Consider the following 26,011-nt stretch of genomic DNA (forward strand, 5'->3'; position numbering starts at 1 on the left):
CTCGTAATCTTGTATTTTACAAGGTTGTTCCGTGCGGAATAATATCCGACGCTTTGATTACACATTGTAAGGTACGATGGAAAACACTTTGATACATATGCCAACCTCAATATCTCTTTGCTTGCTACCATTGTACTCCAGTTAAATGGTTGCTAAGCGACATAAACAAAGCTTCAGCAAAAATGCCCTCGCTGTAAACCATTGGCGTGTTCAGTGATTCAGATCACGCTGGCTATTAATTGTAACGGAAATTTATATCTTGATGTTCATAAAAGCATACACGTATTCGATTAAATGGTAGATTAGAATATGACAGAGCCATATGGTGAGACAACACCATCATTGGAATCTGGTTCTGTTTACACCTATCACTACCAAACCCTGTACCTTGTATAATCCAATAATCTTTCAACTCTTTGATCAGAAATATTTAGTCTCTGTCAACTCAGACAAACATTTCGTAACATGCATTGGATTGGATTGTGAGATGTAGTGACCCTTACCCACACGTGTGCTACGTGTCACAATGTCCGGTGTTTTATTACTTCAAGATAAAGTAATCAGGACTTTAGACGGTCAGTCTTCTTTATTAAAATTTGAAATACTTGGAATTTTTACATTTCGGGAAATTTATTTGATATTTTTTTAACCACTGGTCAGACTACAAGAAACACTGTAAAGTACACTTTGCGTATGTTTATGTCTGGTAAGTGCAGCACTTCTATTGTTGACTTCAACAGTTCAGCATCAGGCAATTAAGCATTAGGCGGACAACAACGTGGCATTGCTTCTAAAGACTCCCTGAAGAGATGTGTAAAATCATGGAAGCACAGACCCACATTCATCCTATTTTGTATTCCGTTTGTCTTAATTAGTCATGACGATTTGTCAAATTATAATTGATGAAATCTTCTGTCTACCAGCAGTGTTGCATGTATTTATGTTCGTTTAAGATACCGATCGGAATTTGACTTACCATTATATTTATTGTGTAATATATCTTTCACTGATATTTCCGAAGAGTCAGTTTTTATGACTGGGGCAAATAACCGGTGTAAACATAACTTTATTGGATTAAGAAAAGAACTGTGAGATTTCCCATGGGTAAAACGGCTACGAATCAAAACCGAACTCCATGGGTAAAACGGCCACGAATCAAAACCGAACTCCATGGGCAAAACGGTGACGAATCAAAACCGAACTCCATGGGCAAAACGGTGACGAATCAAAACCGAACTCCATGGGCAAAACGGCCACAAAAAACCAAATTCCTTTTCTTACGCAAACTCAAATCACGAATGTACACATCTTTTCATATCTAAACTGAAGTATTTCTCATGAACCAATGCTCTGAAGAAAGAGTGAGCAGCTTGGTATTTACTCGCAAATCGATGTGATTAAAATCAGATGTAGAGAGATCTAATCCGTCTTTGACCTTAGTCGGTAATCTGTTGAGAGAGGTGAACAAATTAGACAGACGAAACGCAAACTAGCATTGGTAGAAATCTGAGTCACTACAACTGATGTAGAACTGATTGTTGTAGAATAACATTGACTGACAACAAAAGGTATGGAAAATTGACCTTGAATGTTGTAATTTATTAAGTTGTGTGAAATACTCACCATGTAAAATAGTAGGTGACAGAAGACGCGTCACTTGTGAACAACAAGAAAAAGGACCAAAACTTAAGTAAAACAAGTGAAGATATTACTTGATTCAAAATTTTTGACAAACCTTCTACGATAGGATTTAAGAATAAGTGACCTACCCCCGTAACCTTGGTATCGTCATAAGATAAACACACGATGCATATGTGCATTGTTTTCACAATTTGGCTAGTGTCATTTGATGTCATCGATTTTTTGAATACTGTTAGAAACAAATTCAATAACCTACACAATTAACATGTAAATTATTACCTAGACTACAGATTTTCAAAAAAGTAATCGTTTTATTTATTTTATTTATTTATTTATTTGTTTATTAATTGATTCATTCGTTTATTTATGACAATTTACTAATTTGGAGACCAACGGGAACAAGTACCATTTATAGGCTCCAAAATATAAATAAAAATATAAATGCATAAAGTTCAATAAAACAATAAGCACCACAAAGACGACTATCAAAATGAAACCATTAAACATATCTACAAATTGAAGTATGGCATTCTGACCAGGCGTCTGAAACTTCGATAAGATGAAGTGATGTCAATGGCAGAGTTTGAAATGCACAATTCATTTAAAGTGGCAATATACGTCTTGAAGATTCGAGTGCTTAAAAACATTGAGCGTAACTGCGAGTCTGAAAACTGTGCGAGTTCTTTTAGTTTCGTGAGGAATGTTAAAATTAAGACAAAATGATTTGGAGACAATCATACATATTATTAACACATTTGTTTAAAAATATAGCATCTAAAATCGTCTCTGATGATAAAGAGGCGAAAGATTAAAACGCTGGCGCAATTCTTCATAGTTATCTCGTCTGTAAGGATGCTTTGTTTTGAAAGAAAGGACCTTTATGAATTTCAATTTGCACTGGCTCTATTTTGTCCTGTTGTTATTTTTGCCGAGGAGACGTCACACGACAAATGCATATTCTGAAATACTTCTCACATAAGCTATGTACACTAAATTCAGGGAGTTGATGTTGGAAATGTATTACAACTGCTCTTAATAAAACCTAGCATGCAAAACGCTTTACCAATAATAAATGAGACATGCGCAGAAAATTCAAATCGCTAGAAAAGATTACCCATTATCCTTAATTTTATCAACTCTTTCTAGGTGAGTATTATTTTATGAGTAGTGAAAGGTAATAGGGTTTTTCTTTCTAGTGAACGAGATGACTGAACATTTAGTGCTATTTAAAGTTATTTTCCATGTAAAACATCACTCATTTAGTCGTGTAATATCGTCTTGTAACAGCGTGCAGTCATTCCTTGAATTAATTATCTTGTAAATGTTGGCATCATCATAGAACATAAAGAATATCTACATTGATCCCATATCATTGATATAAATTACAAAGAGCAAGGGACCCAGTAGTGACCCAAAAGGAACAGCAGAAGTTACCGGGTTCCATGACGACCAACATCCATCCACAAGAACCCGTTGAAATCTATGGTCAAGTACAAGTTAAAACAGTTTTAAACTTTGCCACTCACAACATGTTTCAATTTGCAAATCAGAAGGTTGGGGCTGACTTTATCAAAAGCTTTGCTAAAATCCGTATAAATACATGTAGCATCAACCTGGCCCCTGCTATTTAATACTACTACCACTATAGGTAAAACAAATTGCGAGACTGGAGAAAGTGACGCTTTCTCGCGATTGCGGTGAGAATCTCTTGTTATTCTCACTGCTGTCGGTGAGAATTTTTGAATTCTCACTGGTGAACAGTGAAAATGGAAAGTGCACTGCTTGGTGAGAATCAAGAATCAAGGATGGTAACAGATTCCCACCAGTAAGAATGGAAATTCTCACCAAGCCTAGTCAGGTAATTTTCTCTGTTAGAATGTATTATGCGATCCTCATTCACGGTGAGAATCAAGCAGACTCACACCGTTCGTTGGTGAGAATCGGCTAGAGTCATTCAACGGTGAGAATTACCCAAATTGTCTGGCTTGGTTCTCACCAATGAACGGCGAGTCTGGTTGATTCTCACCAATGAACGGCGAGTCTGGTTGATTCTCACCAATGAACGGCGAGTCTGGTTGATTCTCACCAATGAACGGCGAGTCTGGTTGATTCTCACCAATGAACGGCGAGTCTGGTTAATTCTCACCAATAAACGGCGAGTCTGGTTGATTCTCACCAATGAACGGCGAGTCTGGTTGATTCTCACCAATGGACGGCGAGTCTGGTTGATTCTCACAGGTGAATAATGGGTATGATATAATAGTATTTCTCACCGTGAAAATAACCATTCTCACTGTGCTTGGTGAGAATTTCCAGTCTCACCTGTGAAAATCTGTTATCATACTCGATTCTCACCAAGGAGTGCATATCTCACTGCTCACTAGTGAGAATTAAAAAACTCTCACTGAGAGCAGTGAGAATAACAAGAGATTCTCACCGATTGCGAGTAAGTGTCACTCTGTCGCTCTAGTCTCACAGTCTTTTTCCTGTAGTGTGCAACAAAATCGGAATAGTGAACAAGGTTGGTTTCTGTTGTAGATCTGTTTTTTCATGAACCCATACTTGGAGTCACACAGGCATTGTTTTACATACAACCTTTTCGAACAATTTGCTAATTAGTCAGAGGAGATAAAGAGGCCTTTAATTTGTAACTTTTGACTGGTCACCAGATTTGTGAATTGAAATTCTAGATGCTTATTTGAAGCGAGATTGGACTTTACCTTCAGAAAGTGAACGATTAAAAACTAATGGGCGAAAGAATACATAACTTCTCACACTCGTCCAAGATAATACAAGGTATGTTATCAGGCCCTTGCATATGTTAATTTGAATCAACTGTCTGAACACTTCTTCCAATGATACAGAAATGTAAAAAAGTGAATCAGTTATGACATCACTAAAACAGGATATTCAACAGAATCGTAATCTACTGTGAAAATTCAGGTCCATAATATATTCACGTCCATAAATTCACGTTCATAAATTTATGGACGTCAACACCCATATTCGGGTCATTTGCATACGTCCTTCTCTATCATCCCACGTTTTTATTCCAGCGGTAAAGAAACTTCGGAAAGTATGACAGTAACAAGTCTCCAATTTTTAAAGCCATTCCAGGATATTACTTATTTGCTTGAATTATGGCATGAAATCCCGGGTAATTGTGGCATAAAATCCCTTGTATTTATAGATAAAAGTTCGACCAACTATCTGAATGAGTATAGTTGTTGATATGACAAGACGATCAAAAGAACACATCGGCAACCATATAGTACCTATTTTCGCAATATTTTCGCAATATTTTCAACATCATTGTTAAATTAATATCATGATTATTTCACGTATATCAATGGTGCAAAGGAATGTCCCGGGTTTTACTGGATGTTCCTAGATCCTCACACTCATTTATGACCATAGTGTTGTGTCGCAGTTACCATTGCTATTATGTCAGTCTGGCATAGTGAGATAGGAGCGGTGTATTTTTCAAATTTCCAGCGGAGGAAATAAAATGATGCTGGTTTTCAAGCCTTCACATAAAACGCTAAGATCGAACTAATTCATAACCCTAGTGGTTGTAATTATCCATAGCGTGCAGGGGCCAACACAGGGGAATGGTAAATGGGGAAAAAATAAGGATCTGTCAGTATTGAGAAGTAAGGAAGTACATTAAAGACAATCCTGTGGGCAAAGAATTCATATACTGGCTATACTGTATGACGAGACTCACAGATACCATCATGTATAGTATCTGTAGTGATGACCAATGCATTCATGGAAGTATGTTTGTTTCTAAGCACCGCAGCAATATTTCCTTTGGCTCCCTCGAATCAAACCTTTGTTGCATCTACGTAGCTACTGCAAAAACCGTGTCGATGTCGTCGAAGAGAAAAGAAAAGAAATAACAAAAGGGAAATATTCACAATCACAATAGTAGCCGGGATTCAAATGATCGAGACTGGGGCTGAATTTTACGGTGAGATTTTCTGATGACCATGTTGTTGATCTGGTTCGTAGTGTGAATAGTTTACATGGCATGAGTGAAGAGAAATTAACGATTGTCCTCTAAAGTACGCGTTGTAAATTTATAAAATTGCATTAGCACCAATCATTTTAATCTGTAATGTTGCATTGAACAACGAAGGCATATACATCGACAATATCAGACCTTAGAGAATGGCGATAAATCTATTTATTTGCTTTACACAACAGCAAATACGACCAGGCACGATTGACATTATTAGGACATCGAATAAATTCATGTGAATATAATTAATAGAAATAACCTGATTCTAATCAGGTTGTTGATTCACTCAGAATTCCTTCGCATTCCTGCCTCAACTGTCCTACGGAATAAGCTACCGACTCACAATCATGCTGAATCCAAGATTAGAAATATCAAAGTTCCGTTTGGTAAATGCTTACTGTTCGAGGGAGCTCCCTCACTTGACACATGATGAAACGCCATTTAACATCACCGATAAATACGAGGCGTTCTGTAAAGTTTTGCATCGTATCGTATGAGTGGATACCTGAAATATTTCCAAGATTGTCTACTAATGAAAAAGTATGATCGCGAATGTTCATTTCTGACCAGAATCGATACCAGCCATTTTGGAAACTGCCGATTGTCATTAAAATCGTCCATGATTGTAAATGTAATTTTGGTTGATTTAATGGAGGCAAAATAAGAAAATAAAGGCTATGTTTCAAATAAAACCATTGTAACGTTGCAAAATTTACCTCTCTCTTTACGACTAAAAAAATCAAAACACTAACATTAGACAGTAGTGATATTGACAGCAAAACACTACAATGCAGAACGTTAGGGACTGTGACAAGACATTTGGACACAGCTTTTGACATTACATTACATTTACATTACACGCCATTACACTATGTTTACACTCAAGTATTGCTGCAGTATTGACACAGACGTAGTGAATTAATTGGTAAAACAATTAATATAGTGTGATTTATTACATTTATGACAACCTTCAGACGTACTTGAAGGTCCTCTCTGACTGAAATGTATGCACGTAGCTGTTGCCATGGTGAAAACACAAGGCTGAGTCGGGTAAACATAATAAGACCATAAACCTACTACTGTGATTGGTTCGTCAAAATAACAGACTAGCCATTATCCATTAATTAGACTGCCATCCAACCACGTGACAGAATTCGTCACTATGGAGATGTGGCCGGTGGAACACACATGAAGAGCTTTCATTCCTTAGTGAAACATCGCCATTCAGACGCCAAACGATTTCATACCTGTCTTTGCCGAACGACTAATTGTTATATACCCTATAAACCTCCACAAATTCCTGTATCACAAACTAAGAGAAATAAATTTTCCAAGACGTTTATGTCTCCCTCCGTCTTTAATCCCAAGGAACGATTCCCCCTCCAGCACTGAAAACAGTGACATGTTAGCCATAGTATAACACTGTCTGCAAGACCAATCTCTCAACTTGCACAACAGGTGTGAGAGTAAATATTATAGCCAGTGACATCATGGCTTGCTTTAATGCGACACGGATGTGTCAGCTTAATGAAGAGTCAAGGAAAGCTGATGCTATGGCAAAAAATCTCTTTGGTTGAAATCACAAAACATTGCACTCCGTTAATGATAAAAAGTGTTTGTCAGGGCCAAACCATCATGTGAGTGGATGTACTGGCGAAGCTAATGTTGCCGATATGTGACGTAACTTTTACCGAGAAGTTTACAATTATGTGAATATGACAGATGACAAGAAATTTGTGTTAGATACTGTTGATAAAGAACATTTGGTAATGACGTCATTGCTTCTCCCGTTGACGTTAGCGACGCCATTGGGAAACTACAGGCTGGTAAAACTGCTGGCCCTGACTCTCTTTCGGCAGAACATTTTTGTATGCGGCTGTAAAGCTTCCACTTTACTTAGTGTTTTACGGCTCGGCGATGTTTGTTCGCCTTGTTTGCCCTTGTCGACTTCCGATACTGTTTTACTTCTCATCGTAAAGGACAAAAAGAAAAACATTAACGACAAAAGCAACTATCGTCCGATGGCATTTTGACAGTTGTTTCCTTAGCTCATTGCACAATTAATTTGACTTCGAATTATTATTTGTTTTCTAGAGGCAGATGTCGTATCACCAGGAAATAGTGTCGTTACGGACTTTTAGTTTTAAACATACAGGAGCGTTTTCACAAGAACACTTAAAATATCAGTCGATGAGAACCAATTATTCAGAGCAATGCACAGCCTTGCGTCTTCACCAAATGGTACGGTGTAATCACAACCGAGTCTTGGCTAACTTAACGGCGAGGCAATGCAAAACAATGCTTGACAACTATGTTAAGGAACTACATTCACTCCATGAGCTTCAAAATAAGCCCCACAAGTAGTAAACTAGACTTGGTTCAAGTCTGTGATTTGTGAATGTTTGAGTGGAGTGAACGTAATGATTTGTATTTTGTTTTTATGTGAAACGCGCGCGTGAGTTGAGTGGACACGATGAGTGGTGTGAACGTTATACAAGGGAGTTTCACCCGGAATCACACGGCAGAAACTAACTCACTTCTGCGCAGACTCAAAGGTAACGCATTCAATTGCTCGGGAAATCTGGCCTGGGCTGCCGAATTCCGAATGGGTTTGTACGAAATAGGAGAGACACAAGAGAAAGTATAATAAATGAGTTTATTTTTTAAAAATTCACCGACTTGAACCAAGTCTAGTAGTAGACTAAAACTTATCGTAATAGTTTGAGAGACCTACCATCTGTCTCAAGGCGCACCCTTCCTTGATGTAAAAGCCAATAAACACCGAAGGGCTTTGCTTACCGGTATTGTAAAACACTATTTCATCGCTTAACACCCTGGGATTTACTTCGTCAACATGCCAGATATCCTTGTTAGTACGGAATATGTGGACACGCTACATTTCAAATAAACCGTGCACACAATTTCACAGGAAATTTCTCGCCATTGTTTGACAACACCTAGAATACTATCAGTGTCTTGCTTTCAACTCGCAGAATACCATCAAGCTTGTGCTCTCCATGTTTCTGGTGTTAAGTCAGAATGTTACCTTTTCTAACACTGTTGTTAAGTTAGTAGAGGATTTTGGAATGTCTGAGGGTCTATTTGCAGAGACACTCGTCTGAAAAGCCGCTTAGACAGTGAAAAGCTTGTCCAGAGATACACACTTCTCCATGATGAAATTGTCTCTGTGCTGGTTGGAAAAAATGTTACGAGATGTAAACTGCACGTTAGCTAACTCAAGAATTGCATTTGTAAAGAGAGTGCAAAATACCAAATCAATTATTGTCATAGGCGAGCACTGTACGGTATGCTTGTTTAGTTTTTGCTGACTTATCACGGTCAAAATTTGACTTTAACCTGTTCACCCCTAATTTCCTGTAAACAGGTCCAAGATCACCATTGATAACAATGGGTTTGGGTAAAACCATGGTGGTGAAAGGGTTAAAGTAAGGAGAAAAATAAAGAATTCCACTGTACGGGTGTATTTGCCACTTGTAAATGTGTGATAGTGAGTGTACGAGTGTAAGTGCTTCATGTACTCTACGGCGTATGGAGTGGTCGTATTCAAAAAAATTATAACAACTTCTATAGTTCGGTAAATTGAACCACTCTCTTTTAAGAGTGACTTGTTTTGACTGTGGCGTCTCCGCTAGGTGACTAGGTGCCGTACGTTGTGAGTTGGAATCCGATCGAAAACCTACCGTAATTAGTAAAGATAGTATGCCCCTCGAAAGTGAAAGATTTAAACTTTTGCTCAAACTTTCCTAATGAAACTCTCAACCATTCACTTACCAAAGTATTCAAAATTTTGCGGTATTTGAAGTTCAAGTTGAATTTTGGATTTTCATAAAACTAACAAGGTGAAGTTTTTCTTTCTCCAGGAGCTGTAAAATAAGCCCCCACATGTGGTAGATCAGAAAAGAATTGTACGAGTTTGAGAGTCTGTGTATGTGTCCCCGAGGCGCGTTCTACCTTAATACATAGTCATTACGTTGTTATACCAATTTTCGTCTTTAATCGAACTTCCACGATAAGTGACTCTGGAAACGTGAAATGAGCAAAATCCAAAGTAGATGTAAGATTATGGGAGTTCTTCTCAGACGGCAAAATAATCTTTTTTTGAAATCAAAGGCCAACATGTTGTGCTCTGTCGTGGTTAACATGAACCACAGAAACCGTGCTCGCCAAATATATCTATCCCATAACACCTTGCTCCATTCTAACCACTGTCCGCAACATAACGAATTCATGCCGTTTTGAATTGGATACTGTAGGTTATTTTATCGTGTAATGAATTGGATAGGTTACTTTACCATGTAATGCATTGGATAGGTTACTTTATCGTGTAATGAATTGGATAGGTTACTTTATCGTGTAATGAATTGGATAGGTTACTTTATCATGTAATGAATTGGATAGGTTACTTTATCATGTAATGAATTGGATAGGTTACTTTATCATGTAATGAATTGGATAGGTTACTTCATCATGTAATGAATTGGATAGGTTACTTTATCGTGTAATGAATTGGATAGGTTACTTTATCGTGTAATGAATTGGATAGGTTACTTTATCGTGTAATGAATTGGATAGGTTACTTTATCGTGTAATGAATTGGATAGGTTACTTTATCGTGTAATGAATTGGATAGGTTACTTTATCGTGTAATGAATTGGATAGGTTACTTTATCGTGTAATGAATTGGATAGGTTACTTTATCATGTAATGAATTGGATAGGTTACTTTATCATGTAATGAATTGGATAGGTTACTTTATCGTGTAATGAATTGGATAGGTTACTCTATCATGTAATGAATTGGATAGGTTACTTTATCGTGTAATGAATTGGATAGGTTACTTTATCATGTAATGAATTGGATAGGTTACTTTATCGTGTAATGAATTGGATAGGTTACTTTATCATGTAATGAATTGGATAGGTTACTTTATCGTGTAATGAATTGGATAGGTTACTTTATCATGTAATGAATTGGATAGGTTACTTTATAATGTAATGAATTGGATAGGTTACTCTATCATGTAATGAATTGGATAGGTTACTTTATCGTGTAATGAATTGGATAGGTTACTTTATCATGTAATGAATTGGATAGGTTACTTTATCGTGTAATGAATTGGATAGGTTACTTTATCATGTAATGAATTGGATAGGTTACTTTATCATGTAATGAATTGGATAGGTTACTTTATCATGTAATGAATTGGATAGGTTACTTATCGTGTAATGAATTGGATAGGTTACTTTATCATGTAATGAATTGGATAGGTTACTTTATCGTATAATGAATTGGATAGGTTACTTTATCGTGTAATGAATTGGATAGGTTACTTTATCGTGTAATGAATTGGATAGGTATTGGATAGGTACTTTATCATGTAATGAATTGGATAGGTTACTTTATCATGTAATGAATTGGATAGGTTACTTTATCATGTAATGAATTGGATAGGTTACTTTATCGTGTAATGAATTGGATAGGTTACTTTATCGTGTAATGAATTGGATAGGTTACTTTATCGTGTAATGAATTGGATAGGTTACTTTATCATGTAATGAATTGGATAGGTTACTTTATCGTGTAATGAATTGGATAGGTTACTTTATCGTGTAATGAATTGGATAGGTTACTTTATCGTGTAATAAATTGGATAGGTTACTTTATCGTGTAATGAATTGGATAGGTTACTTTATCATGTAATGAATTGGATAGGTTACTTTATCGTGTAATGAATTGGATAGGTTACTTTATCGTGTAATGAATTGGATAGGTTACTTTATCGTGTAATGAATTGGATAGGTTACTTTATCGTGTAATGAATTGGATAGGTTTACTTTATCGTGTAATGAATTGGATAGGTATTGGATAGGTCTTTATCATGTAATGAATTGGATAGGTTACTTTATCATGTAATGAATTGGATAGGTTACTTTATCATGTAATGAATTGGATAGGTTACTTTATCGTGTAATGAATTGGATAGGTTACTTTATCGTGTAATGATTGGATAGGTTACTTTATCATGTAATGAATTGGATAGGTTACTTTATCATGTAATGAATTGGATAGGTTACTTTATCATGTAATGAATTGGATAGGTTACTTTATCGTGTAATGAATTGGATAGGTTACTTTATCGTGTAATGAATTGGATAGGTTACTTTATCGTGTAATGAATTGGATAGGTTACTTTATCATGTAATGAATTGGATAGGTTACTTTATCGTGTAATGAATTGGATAGGTTACTTTATCGTGTAATGAATTGGATAGGTACTTTATCGTGTAATAAATTGGATAGGTTACTTTATCGTGTAATGAATTGGATAGGTTACTTTATCGTGTAATGAATTGGATAGGTTACTTTATCGTGTAATGAATTGGATAGGTTACTTTATCATGTAATGAATTGGATAGGTTACTTTATCGTGTAATGAATTGGATAGGTTACTTTATCGTGTAATGAATTGGATAGGTTACTTTATCGTGTAATAAATTGGATAGGTTACTTTATCGTGTAATGAATTGGATAGGTTACTTTATCATGTAATGAATTGGATAGGTTACTTTATCATGTAATGAATTGGATAGGTTACTTTATCATGTAATGAATTGGATAGGTTACTTTATCGTGTAATGAATTGGATAGGTTACTTTATCATGTAATGAATTGGATAGGTTACTTTATCGTGTAATGAATTGGATAGGTTACTTTATCGTGTAATGAATTGGATAGGTTACTTTATCGTGTAATGAATTGGATAGGTATTGGATAGGTTACTTTATCATGTAATGAATTGGATAGGTTACTTTATCATGTAATGAATTGGATAGGTTACTTTATCATGTAATGAATTGGATAGGTTACTTTATCGTGTAATGAATTGGATAGGTTACTTTATCGTGTAATGAATTGGATAGGTTACTTTATCGTGTAATGAATTGGATAGGTTACTTTATCATGTAATGAATTGGATAGGTTACTTTATCATGTAATGAATTGGATAGGTTACTTTATCGTGTAATGAATTGGATAGGTTACTTTATCGTGTAATGAATTGGATAGGTTACTTTATCGTGTAATGAATTGGATAGGTTACTTTATCGTGTAATGAATTGGATAGGTTACTTTATCGTGTAATGAATTGGATAGGTTACTTTATCGTGTAATGAATTGGATAGGTTACTTTATCGTGTAATGAATTGGATAGGTTACTTTATCGTGTAATGAATTGGATAGGTTACTTTATCGTGTAATGAATTGGATAGGTTACTTTATCATGTAAAACCCCGTGATTCATTTAATTTTCTCTGAACCATTTATGATGAAAATACTGACAATGTGCTGATAGCAGTTTCCATTATTTACTTTGAGGAAAAAAGACTCAAATAATGATTCGTTCTCGTTGGTATCAACCAAAACAATTAATGCTTTCAGCTACACCTAAACTTGCTTTTCTTCCTTTGTATTCAATTTAAAGAGGTGACAGTGTATTCGTTACACACTTACAAAATAAATACACCAACAGAAATGAAAACGTTTTAGAACATCGACCCAGTGGAGCATCTCCAAACAGCGCCAACTGACTGATACCCTCCGTATTGTCATCTTATCTTCGATTTGAGAATTGGTACTAGTCATTTTGAAAGCGCTTTGTAGAATAGACCAGACTCACAGACTACGAAATCAGACCTCGGACTTTGATTTACTGTCACTTAGCAATATTTACACTGCAACTTCCATGAAAGTTAAATTTGGAAGGCTTTAGCTTTATATAGTATGCATATGTCGCCAGATGAATTGGCCAATCAGAAATGCACATACATCACAAGATGAATTGGCCAATCAGAAATGCACATATATCAGATGTCAAAGTAAGGAAAGTGATCAAATTGAGATCAGTATATTTGACATAATCACTGGTACAAATGTTGAGCACCGACAAACACACCAAATCTCTAAGAAGTCACAGATGCAGTATACGTGATGCCCAATAGGCTGGCTCCACAGAACTCAAAAGCTAGCTTTAGGGGAATTTATTTTATCTACATAGAGCATGTAACTAACCTCTTGTCACTACACATAGTGCCCTTGAACGGAATATAAGTGGTCATGTCAATTGATATTGCGATAATTCGGCTGAGTTTCCTACCACGATGGCAGTGCACTGGTATATTTCAGGAGGCACTAGAAGATATAGAAGGTGGGGGGGGGGGGGCGTTTGTGCCTGAACTTAGTTTGGAGGAAGATTGCGATAGCTGCCATTGAAAAGGCTTCCTTTTCTGAAAGAAGGAGGGACGCAAGCATGGATTTGTATCTTTAATGTGAAACGAATGCAAGCTTTAATAAAAACAAGACGGTTGAGAACCGCAACATTTTTATACCACACTTTGATATTGAATTTGAATCTCACTAGACTAAAGCTACCTATCTTTGACAAGATTTACAACTCCGATTCCCTGCCCTGGGAGACAACGTATCTGCTGTGCAGATAATTGCATGCAACATTACAATTTATGATACTATGACAACACGGATGCAGACAATAACAATTAATTCTCTAGCGGATAAAGTACAAGAACAACCTGTACTGTATATATCTTACTGGTATTTATCATTTTATCATTAGGTTGCTTGAGGTAATTTCAACACAAATGACGTTATTCATAATTTGATTGTATTTCTAATAGGTCTACAGTATCCCAGGTAAAGTTTACAACCTTATGCTGAACAGTGCTTAGGTTATGTGTAGTGAATAATAAAAATAGACTAATGTAATGAAGTGTACTTCCATTCTTTATTTATAGCAATGGCAGTATCTTGCAAATTAGTATTCGATACCCCATAACAAAAATGCTGATTTAAGAAAGACTGTCAACATATCAACACGAATACCTACCGTCATTGTTTGAAAAGATATGTCTAATACGTGATTCAAGTAAGTTCTGTTTCTTCCACGAATAATTTGTGTTTTGTAAAAAGAAGTTTATTCGTAAAGGGATTTCCAACGTGGAACAAATCTAAGTACATTTTCAAATCGTTTTTGTTTTCAACAGAACACCATAGGACACCATGAAGAGTTGTGTATCATCGTCAAAATACTTGATGAGCTTTTTTCGCGTTACGATCTATAAATGAGGTTCTACGTCAAGGGCAGGTCCATTGTATTAACATGAACCCATATCCTAGAAGCCCTGCTGTTTCAAAATTAAATTGAGATTTGGCAAAATCACTGTCCTTTGAATAATCGTCACATATACAATATTTTGAGCAACAAAAAACACAGTTCTTTTAATGACAGAAAGATAAATGATTTGTACTGTTCCACTAAAGATAAATAATTCGGACCGTTCCACTAACACGCTAACTATTTGTTTTTCACTGAACACAGGCAGAACAGTTCTGATCAGCCGGACACACTGCAAACATGAAAGAGACAAAGTAAGTTAATATTGCACACTAGGCTGTTACAGAATGACGTCACTAACAATAATACGTTGGTTCGTCGTGGAAAAATCACACACTTAAATTTTTATTAATTGGTTTAACGTGGTAGCTTATCTATTCGTATTTGTCTGTCTATTTTTGACGACTGAAAAAAACCAGCGTGCTTGGGGAAATTGCGCAAGACTCTATATAGTTATGGCAATAACGATGAGATTTTGATTGGAATGACTATGAGTTGTGATAAATTATTTTATCTGTCAAGACGTAAAAGTACAGCTGGCCAAGTTTAAAATGGTAATCGATACAAACCGTTACTTGAAACCGACTAGAAGTGATGTCGATTTTAAGCCATGGCTTGTAGAATCTCGGTTCGATTTGTCATGAATTATTGTCCAATTTTAGCTACGTGAGGGAAAGCTCTTAGAATCATTCGGAGTTCGTCATCTGCGTTAGTCTGTATCTCTTTGCATCAATCGTGACTTCAATATCTTCAGAACTACATTTATAAAGATGAATCTGTGTTGTTGACTGAAATTGTTTTGATCAAATGAAACTACTTGTGTAAAGAATGTGAAAATGAATGAAAATTGTGGAAAAGAACTATCGTGTGGGCTACTTGTTAGATTCCTTGATATCTGCTAAGTATTTACAACGATGGGTCCATTCAATTACTTTTCGATCATTTTAATTTTATTGTAGTTTTAGTGGTTTTTAATTTAATAGCGCCAAAGAAATCTTACTAGAAATATCTTATCTGATCGCTCTGAAATCCAGCATTTATGTTCACACTAATTTACCCCGCCTTGTCTGTAAACTATGACAAAAACAAGCCGATGTTGTATACTTTAATTACTTTCCGAAAGATGGCCCCCTTACGTCCTGTCAATTCATGTCCTCGTTACCCGTAGTTTCCCATTTCCTCATTAATTTTGTGGGTGTTCATGCACAGTTCTGCTACAATTGGCCAGAACTGGTATTAATATATTTCGAAATGCGCTCATTCATAAATTCTAAACAAATGCAGGAAATACACGTTCGACGCCATTTATAGCAAAATGGACAGGACATTATCAAAAATGTCCGTTAAAATTCAACAAAATTCGAGAAAAGGTTATGCTTAATTCGAGAAAAGGTTTGCTTCGTCACATCATCATAGTGATATTTGTATGTTGTACAGTAATAGTCATCAATAACTGTGTTTCTAAAAAAATACCATCTTCACAATATATGTAGCAGATAGAGGTGTAGTACGTTAGTAACTCAATGACCTACCATAATTCATACAAATGTAAGACTTCGTTTTGTAGGCGAAGTCGTCATCCCAATTGAAGGAGCGCATCTTCCTGAATGGACGAATCAAATATTTAAAAATTAAAAACCTTCATAGAATTGAACTTGAGGAGGCAATATTGAATATTGAAGGTGACGCCGAACAATCGAACAATTGAGAAATAATTCATTTCAATTATGTCTGCATATATCTCTGTGCCCAAGTTCAGAGGTTGCCATAAAGCCATTATGGTGATAACCGGGAGGGCACATTGTAAACATTGTGTGTGTGTGTGTGTGTGTGTGTGTGTGTGTGTGTATATATATATATATATATATATATATATATATATATATATATATATATATATATATATATATATATATATATGTCTCCATACAAAATGAAAGTGCTCGATGTCAAAGTAGAATGTATTAACATGTATTACTTCAAGTACAAAGTAATAATACCTACTATATATAAATGCCCTGTATTTGAAGTAATTTATGTTTATACCTATCCAAACACAGAAAAACTATTCGCATCATATGTAGTGTTTCTGTCCGTGTTAATTGGTTGGCAGATGAGTTCACATGGGTTGATTGGAAATGAGTTGAGATAGATAGCCTACTCACCACATTTGGACACGGTTCTGCGTCACTCCGTTCTTGACTTTTTTATTAGGTTCATTTGGAGCCCAAGGTTCAAAGTCACAACCTCTAATGAGGACGTCATCATTGACCCATTTATATGTATCGCTAGACTCCAGATACATCAGTCCTATCCAGTATCCCCGCCCTTGTACCATACTTGTAAATCCATTGTCACTTATGTACTGTTTAATGCTATCGTGAGTTTGCTGGTCATTAACAATTGCCAATGTGCCACCATTGTTTTCACAATCTTGCTGAGCGTCATCCCATGTTTTTCGATCATGATAAAAGCTGTATTCTACGCAGTCACACAAGACAGGATCTGCGTTACGGTTAAAGAGAAAATGCTCATTATAGTGTTGGATTTCGTTGAAATCATTGCAGCGTGACAAGGCAGCCGCCTTGAAAACGCTATCACTTAAACCTATTGAACTCTCTTCGGGATGGGGTTAACCCTTTGAGTACTGTAATATTTTTCCCCGCCAAAATTTTAGTGCAACCTTTTACCAATTTTTAAGATTTTTCTGTAATTCTTTTGATAAATATGGACCAAATGGATATCACATTTCATTGGCTAACGTTTTATATCAAAAATTACGTCAAAAAGTCTGAAAAAAAATTGACTGGGTATATTTTATAAAAGTGACAAAAATTGACTTTGGCGCTCAAAGCCCTGGCCTCATGATATTACAGAATACCAGGGAGGGGTACGTATGAGGATTCAGAGCGCTCTAACTTGCAAGGCTGTTATACAATCTCTCACTTGTCGCCATTCGCCGTTTTACTTATGACCGATTATATTCCGTATTTGCACACAAATTGGCGCGTAGTTGGATCGACACAAGAGAAAGATTGTCGGCTTCTAACAAGCTGTAAAAATTATTCTTTCGGAGCTTTTGTAATTTCTACATCAAGAGAAACACTAGTAGATTGCTTACCCTCAGTATTTCGTTTTTCTAATGATAGGCGGCGGTCTGTTTTACTCTTAGCTCCACAAACCTGCGTACATGGAAGGAGAGAAATATCAGTGTTGTGGCCAGGAATTTTTAGATCAGGGGACACTGTGTCCCACTACCATTTATTTTTGGGAACATTTTGTACATTTTGGGGACAACAAGCAGTTGTCAATAAAATTTTGCATTATTTCGTAACATATTAGTTTCACTGAACAAAATTCAAGCTACTGGGACCGCGTCGCTATGCTTGAATTTCAGGCAATTGAAGCAGTATATCTGCTGCAAATCAGAGCTCAGACTGACTACAGTCAAACAAATTATGATATCAAGTGCAGCGTTTTAATTACTTTTAATCAAATAGCTAGCCGAAAGTAGGTAAGTGTAAATCAGTAACAGATATTACTTGTAGACTACACCCATCACAGTCGACTCACGAGTGCGCCCGAGGTGACCCGCAGGACGCAAGAGTGCGGGACAACGGGTTCCGTTTTGGGGACACTGTCGCAAGGGCGCGTCCTGGCGGCAACACTGAAATATATCAAAACTATCTCACAATCTATAAGACAAACGATGTTTGCTTATGTCTTTCTAATGGTTAAGTTAACTCGCAAATGAATTGCTTTAGAATATTTTATTTAACTAACCTCGTTTCCATGGTAAACAATCGCTAATCCGCAAATAATGATAGCGGCATTTACACCAAAAGTCATTTTGCTTCCTGAAAAAAAATGGAGAAAATTGGTATTACATACTTCTGAGGGTATTTTTGTTTAGAAATCCGTCTATCTTTGTGTAGATACGAATGTCGCCATGACAACCTGTCCTAAAGTTTGCACAATCATAGCCTCATAAATCGAAAAAAAGACGATGAAAGTTTCAACAACTGCAACGTAACTTTTGTAATTTTTACTTTCAAGTATTTTTGTACTGTTTATACTCAGAAAATTATCTGGAAATTACCTCGTGTTCAGCTGGGCCACACAACAGTGTGTATGTGCAACGTGTCATGTCAATGCTATCGACTGACTTTTAGCCAGAGACCGTACATTTTGGCCAGAGACCATACATTTTAACCATAAACCATACATTTTAACCATACATTTTAACCATCATTCTAACCGGAGTCCATACATTTTGGCCAGAGGCCATACATTTTGGCTAGAGTCCATACATTTTGGCCGGAGTCCATACATTTTGGCCAGAAACCATACATTTTAACCAGAGTCCAAACATTTTAACCAGAGTCCATACATTTTAGTCAGGCCTTTACATCCCATTATTGTCAACAGTTTGCATGTATCTTGTGACCAATGTGTTGTGTAAACTAAGTTAATACTTTGTACTTCAATGCATTTAGGAGAAGAACAACATCTGTTTTGCAGAGTAAGGCCTAAAATATCGCTTGAAAATTCAGCTTAATAAAATTGGCGTGGCATATATTATATGCTTGTTTTCTTATCTATACCCACTGTACACAAAAATGTGTTGATTGATAGCCCTTCACAAGAAACAGATACATTTCATACTCTTACAATTCTACAGCTCAATAAACCGTCGCTCCCGTAGTTTTCACAGGCCTCTGAAACGTACATACGCAAGCACGCATATCTGACTAGCTAACTACTATAATGGTGTCTGTAAAGATCACTGTTGACTATACAAGATCATGGAGATTTTTATAACTAACTAACTGAAGGAAGTTAACGAAAATAGTGACTGTATCTATTAATATCCGGGACCTATTTTTTATCGTTTGGCTTCAAATCAGCATAGTGGATTCAAATACGATACATGTAGTTCTGTCTGAATAGCATTTGAAAAAAAAAAGTGTTTCTTCTCATAAAGAAAGCAGAAAGAACGTCAGCTGGTTGGCAGCTAAGACGAAATAAATCAAAGGTAGACCAATTGAGAATCAAAAACAATATTTCAAAGTAAAAAAATATCGAAGTTGTAGATCATTTTTTACAGTCACTTACTTCTTTTATCTTGAAGCGGGAAAGCTGGATGGGAATTGTCTATTTGAGCCAGTCTATCAGTACCTCACCAACAAAATGACAGGATATGACCAGACTGACAGCTCTTTTCTCTGCCAAAATTTATCAAATTACAATGTGAGGTCATTGCATTAAATGGACACAGCGGATAGCACATTGCGTCTTCAGGCATTGACGTGATGGAAATATTTGTATGGATTAAAAATAATTTGCCGTTATTGTTAGATGTGTCTATGTATTGGTGGCATTTGTGATTAGATCATTGCAAAATCTTCCTTTCATCCACCGTATATTTTACTTCAGTGCTTCTTTAAATTGGATGCAATTTGCGAAGGTGTTTTCACAAAGCACAGCAGAATTATGGTCTGCTAAACCCATTACTTTTCCAATTACATCTATAACCACCATATGCTGCACGGCGCTTGACAATAATTTCAATGGTATCGCTTCTCCATACACGTCAGCCGATCATTAATTCTAATCTTATCCATAATTATTCCAAACTTCGTTTTCTTTCCGTTATGATTCATGTTCGGCGCTGATGACGCAGCTTGATTGCATGTCCATGACATCAATTAATTTGATCTGGTTTCACAAATAATGGCAATAGACTCTATAATCTTTCTCTAGGCGTCATTTTCTAATATTCCAACCAACGGTATATTCATTATTTGCCAGTATGAACATATGAAAATAACAGTACATAGAAGTTGCCAGGGTGCCCTCTACACAGTTATGACGTAATCCATTGTCTTCTTTGCTGTGTTCTCAGTGCAAATTTTCTATGTGATGAGGATTAATCATTGACCTTGATTAAACATACATATATCTTTATTGGAGAAAAGTTTGAACTTATTTTTGTATCACACTTTTATTGTCACGAATGTGATGTTAATCCTATATTTACAAGCAAGCAATGAAATATTATTATTATTATTATTGTTATGATTATTGTTATATTGATCAGTTGATTTTTACAATTGGTATTGCCTTGACTGGTGTTGAAAGATATCGATCTCCTCTTACAACTTTTAGTGTTCGTAAATGACAACCGTTTAGAAAGTGAGAATACACTAATCAGTAGGCTACCTAACCAAAGTAATTCTCAAAGAGACGACTACAATTGTGTAAGAGGTGTGTGTCATTCTCTTAGCTCGACAAGCTGTACTGTAACTCAAAACAGCAGCTTCTAAGTCCAAACCATATCATTACTTCTAAGTAGCAGAGTATACATCTAAATCATATCACGCCACGTCAGCTTAGTCCTCCAATAATTCAATTCAGAGTTTCGTCGTGCATATGTTTCGTCACCTAATCAATATTCACATACTATACCTTTGTGCATATTGTAGAAGCTATGATTGAAGCACCAGTCAAAAATTGCCCGGTATCGATCATTTGGCATTCGTAGCGGACATATATCAAAATGCTATTATCGATAGGATAGCTTTTGGATGTGTGCTCAGTAACCTTAACAGCATGGTAAAGTGACTCTAAGTACTTTCTTTGATATATTTTGATCGGAAAATGTCGTCACAAAAATGTGTTTCCACGGTGCACTAGTGGTTGGATCAATTTACTGTATAAAGGACTGTACTAACATTGCTAAACTTTTATAAATTGTGTCAGTTGATCTTGCGCAAAGCATTGTTGCGCAGTGAATACGTAAGTATCATTCGTTTGATTTTGTCTCAGTATTATTTTTAATGTCAGATCCCCTCACCTCTCTTCTAACTGTAATTCATTTCCAAGCATACTATTGTACTGCATACTTTCAAGCTACCCTTTGCCAATTGGTCTATAGTACTGCATACTTTCAAGCTACCCCTTGCCAATTGGTCCATAGTACTGCATACTTTCAAGTTACCCTTTGCCAATTGGTCCATCCCTCTGCATAACTCGTGAGCACAGCCTCAACGTCGACTCCTTTAATCGCTCGATATGTGTCTCTAAGACCCGCGCATAACCTATTAAACATTGTGTTCGTTAGTCTCTGGCAAGAAGTATGGCTCTCCTCCTTGTAATGTTATCGCTCAGCAGGATAAAGCGACCTCAAACAACAGGTTTCACGTTTACTTCCATGCGTGTTCTTACCATGTCGGGCACTTCAGATATTGCCATTCAGATCCACCCAGGCGTTAAAGGTAGTGGTCTGAAGGAAGTCTGTAATGGTTATCGACTCGTCGAACCCATTTAGGACGATAGTCCTCTGCATCAGTGATGGTAGATACAGTTAGCCTTGGTAAAAAATAGAGCTTTCAATACAGATACAGTGAGGGATACTACACACACACACACACACACACACACACACACACACACACTGATACAATCCAAGCTTGTGCTGTAACACAATTGATCGTGATATATAACAGTTATTTATCATTATTAATAAATGAATGTATTTCCAGGTGGACAATGTGGTACAGACGCATTGTTTGGTACCCACATCCTACATGTAAGCCAGTATTTCATATTATTTCGCTTCATGAGAGCAAGCTTATCATCATTAAATACGCACAATCTTTGCACTTAATGTTTGGAATACTTTTTACGTACTGAGTGGCGTCGTCGTCGTCGTCACAGTCGTAGTGGTGGTGGTGGTAGTATTATGCAAATTGTCGTCATTGGAAAATAATTTTGGTGGAAGATTTATTTTGTGTGTTGCAGTCAACGAGCGCTCTGGATCTGTGACTAAAATACCACTAGTTGATGGTTTTAACAATCGATTTCAGGATCAAAGGAGGGGACAACAAGAAAAGGGGCACCACATGTAAGACTAAATCTGAAGTAATTGATAAACATTCGACAACCAAATCCTCTCTCCTTCAGGGCACTAAGATGGTAAACCTTCCCCTTAAAACAAACAAACAAACAAACAGACAAACAAAAACCATACAATAAAAACAAAAACCCAAAAGAACACGGGTTTTTATGTACTTTAACCCATAAATCTTTCAACACGTTCCCAATTGGCATCACTTTCGCTCTTAGGTAGTATTCAACATTTGCGTAGCGGATGTCTAGTCGTAAAGCGCAGTTCACTTGTTTTGTTTGTGATAATTGTACATTCATTAACACACGGGATACGCTACTGAAATATACTTGCACTTTCAGTGATAGTGGTAGGGCTAGATTAAACGACCCATCATCAATGCCTCGAATTTCGTCCAAACAACATGTTTTGTTAAAGTTACAGTAAATCTTGCACTATCAATGACTTTACGTCTACTATTTAATGTGTCAAAAATGAAACCAGAATCATGCAAGCAGAATTTCAATAATGAAAACACAACATAGATGGGATCAGTGTTATGCTTACTGGAAGTGGTGGCAGCAGAAAAGTGATGAATCACCGTATAGCATGTTTTTGTCGGAGAATTTTTCAGTACGCCCATCGAAAGAGCGCCCCATTCGGGCATTCTTGCAACAATGCCAGTGGTGCCAAAGAGGTTTAGTGTGCTTTGTAGATCGTTGTCATCACTAAGTACAATGTAGAAGATAGGGATGGGAGTCAATAAATAAGTAACCGAAGGAATAAAAAAACAAACTCTCTCCATTATTTGAGGAAGTGTTGCGTACACCGCTGCAAAGATATCCCATAATTCATTATGATTTTTACCGTCAGAGATTATAGAGCGAAGTCTGATATATCTCCCTTATGTGTAGAAAAGTTTATGGACTAATTTTATTAAAGTTGAAAATTTACTTTTGAGCACTAAATTCTGCTCGATTCCCTGTTTAAATAATTGGAAATTGTGTAATTGATTGTGAGAGGAAGTAGAGTATTTGTTCAGTTTTCCACTGATTGTAGGAAGACTAGTCGAACCTATTATATGAAATAAAAGGATATTGGTAACTTCCAATGGAAATGATAAAAGTAATAAACATGTTAGCTTCTAATACTAGAGAATAACTGCTTCAAATTGTCATAACTTGTTTTGCAACATTTGTGACACCTAAATGCAAACTGTGGTTTTTGAGATAACGGTAATTTGTAGAATAACATTTTTCTTTTCTACATTTACTCTGATAGTAGGGCATGACTCGCCGCCATTGCTGAGACTACCCGCCATTGCTAATGTAAATGTTGATGAATGTTTTAATTAATTTCCTTTTTGAATTATTTATTATCATGTTACAAAGATGGGTATTTGTCTCAGAATCACATCCTATATACGTATTAAAAAGTTCAAAATAGTTAGCCATCACTGTGCTGCTTCAACTTTCATCGATTACTGATCCGCATTATCTTCATCAAATTATAACTCTGGCTGTGATATGTCACAGTCATCGTCTTTGATAGCACTTCAGTGCTATAGACATTAAGGCCTACCAATAGCAATGTCACAACGTACGGTCAGTGATATAGACATTAAGGCCTACCAATAGCAATGTCACAACGTACGGTCAGTGATATAGACATTAAGGCCTACCAATAGAAATGTCACAATTTACGGTCAGTGATATAGACATTAAGGCCTACCAATAGCAATGTCGCAACGTACGGTCAGTGATATAGAAATTAAGGCCTACCAATAGCAATGTCACAACGTACGGTCAGTGATATAGACATTAAGGCCTACCAATAGCAATGTCACAACGTACGGTCAGTGCTATAGACATTAAGGCCTACCAATAGCAATGTCACAACGTACGGTCAGTGATATAGACATTAAGGCCTACCAATAGCAATGTCACAACGTACGGTCAGTGCTATAGACATTAAGGCCCACCAATAGGAATGTCACAACGTTCGGTCAGTGCTATAGACATTAAGGGCTACCAATAGCAATGTCACATAGTACGGTCAGTGCTATAGCCATAAGGCCTATTAATAGGAATGTCACAACGTACGGTCAATGCTATAGACATTAAGGCCTACCAATAGCAATGTCACAACGTACGGTCAGTGCTATAGCCATAAGGCCTATTAATAGGAATGTCACAACGTACGGTCAATGCTATAGACATTAAGGCCTACCAATAGCAATGTCACAACGTACGGTCAGTGATATAGACATTAAGGCCTACCAATAGCAATGTAACAACGTACGGTCAGTGCTATAGACATTAAGGCCTACCAATAGCAATGTCACAACGTACGGTCAGTGATATAGACATTAAGGCCTACCAATAGCAATGTCACAACGTACGGTCAGTGCTATAGACATTAAGGCCTACCAATAGCAATGTCACAACGTACGGTCAGTGTTATAGACATGAAGGCCTACCAATAGCAATGTCACAACGTACGGTCAGTGCTATATAGACATTAAGGCCTACCAATAGGAATGTCACAACGTACGGTCAGTGCTATAGACATTAAGGCCCACCAATAGGAATGTCACAACGTACGGTCAGTGATATAGACATTAAGGCCTACCAATAGCAATGTCACAACGTACGGTCAGTGCTATAGACATGAAGGCCTACCAATAGCAATGTCACATAGTACGGTCACAACATAGGCTCGTCGTTTCTTTTGTTATGCCTAAAATTCCAACGGCTTGATCGAAAATTCTTTAAAGTATTTAATTTAGATTCTGATTTACTAAATTCTGAATTCTGATTTACGTGAAGTAAATTTTTGGATTTACCATTAAAATTGGCTTTTTGAGTACTGTTATACCATCAACAATAAGGTATCTGCTAAAGTGCGGGCTGCGGGTTGCGGGTTGCGGGCTGCGGGTTGCGGGTTGCGGGCTGCGGGCTGCGGGTTTTTAGAATTATGGCTAGATTTCTAATATATGTAATATGGCATTTAGTATATAAGAAATAAAACCTTTAGAAGGTGTCTATTATCAATAATCATGATCAGGTCTATCGTACAGTATCCCTTTTCCTGCCAAGTCCATATTTTCAACATCAGGTCAAGATGGTTAAAATTAATGAAACACAACATATTCCATATTGTGTATTTTAACATAATACTGTACATTTGAAGGCTGTTGAAAACAATATGCTGTAAATTGATTTTTTGGACTAAAGATGCTATAACAGAC

General features: G+C 36.5%; 1 protein-coding gene across 1 annotated transcript; it reads right to left on the minus strand.

Annotated features, from left to right (window-relative positions):
• Window positions 1-14,464: 14,464 nt before the first annotated feature.
• On the minus strand, window positions 14,465-20,197 carry LOC139123921 (C-type lectin lectoxin-Thr1-like). Its single transcript, XM_070690395.1, has 6 exons — window positions 19,989-20,197; window positions 18,657-18,730; window positions 17,995-18,055; window positions 17,039-17,378; window positions 16,406-16,476; window positions 14,465-15,105 (listed from the first exon to the last, which is right to left on the minus strand). The coding sequence occupies exons 2-6, from the start codon at window positions 18,720-18,722 to the stop codon at window positions 15,065-15,067; spliced, it is 579 nt and encodes a 192-aa protein (XP_070546496.1). The 5' UTR covers window positions 18,723-18,730; window positions 19,989-20,197; the 3' UTR covers window positions 14,465-15,064.
• Window positions 20,198-26,011: the final 5,814 nt, after the last annotated feature.

This window comes from Ptychodera flava, chromosome 1 (genome assembly GCF_041260155.1).
Source record: "Ptychodera flava strain L36383 chromosome 1, AS_Pfla_20210202, whole genome shotgun sequence".
Classification (NCBI taxonomy): domain Eukaryota; kingdom Metazoa; phylum Hemichordata; class Enteropneusta; family Ptychoderidae; genus Ptychodera; species Ptychodera flava.

Bases quoted from the DNA above. Each gene is read 5' to 3' on its own strand.
- LOC139123921 (XM_070690395.1), bottom strand. From the start codon at position 18,722: ATGACTTTTGGTGTAAATGCCGCTATCATTATTTGCGGATTAGCGATT. The intron at 18,056-18,656 runs GTTAGTTAAATA...CCATGTACGCAG, and splicing joins TTGTTTACCATGGAAACGAG to GTTTGTGGAGCTAAGAGTAA. The intron at 15,106-16,405 runs GTAGGTCATTGA...TCATGTTTGCAG, and splicing joins TTACATTTGTATGAATTATG to TGTGTCCGGCTGATCAGAAC.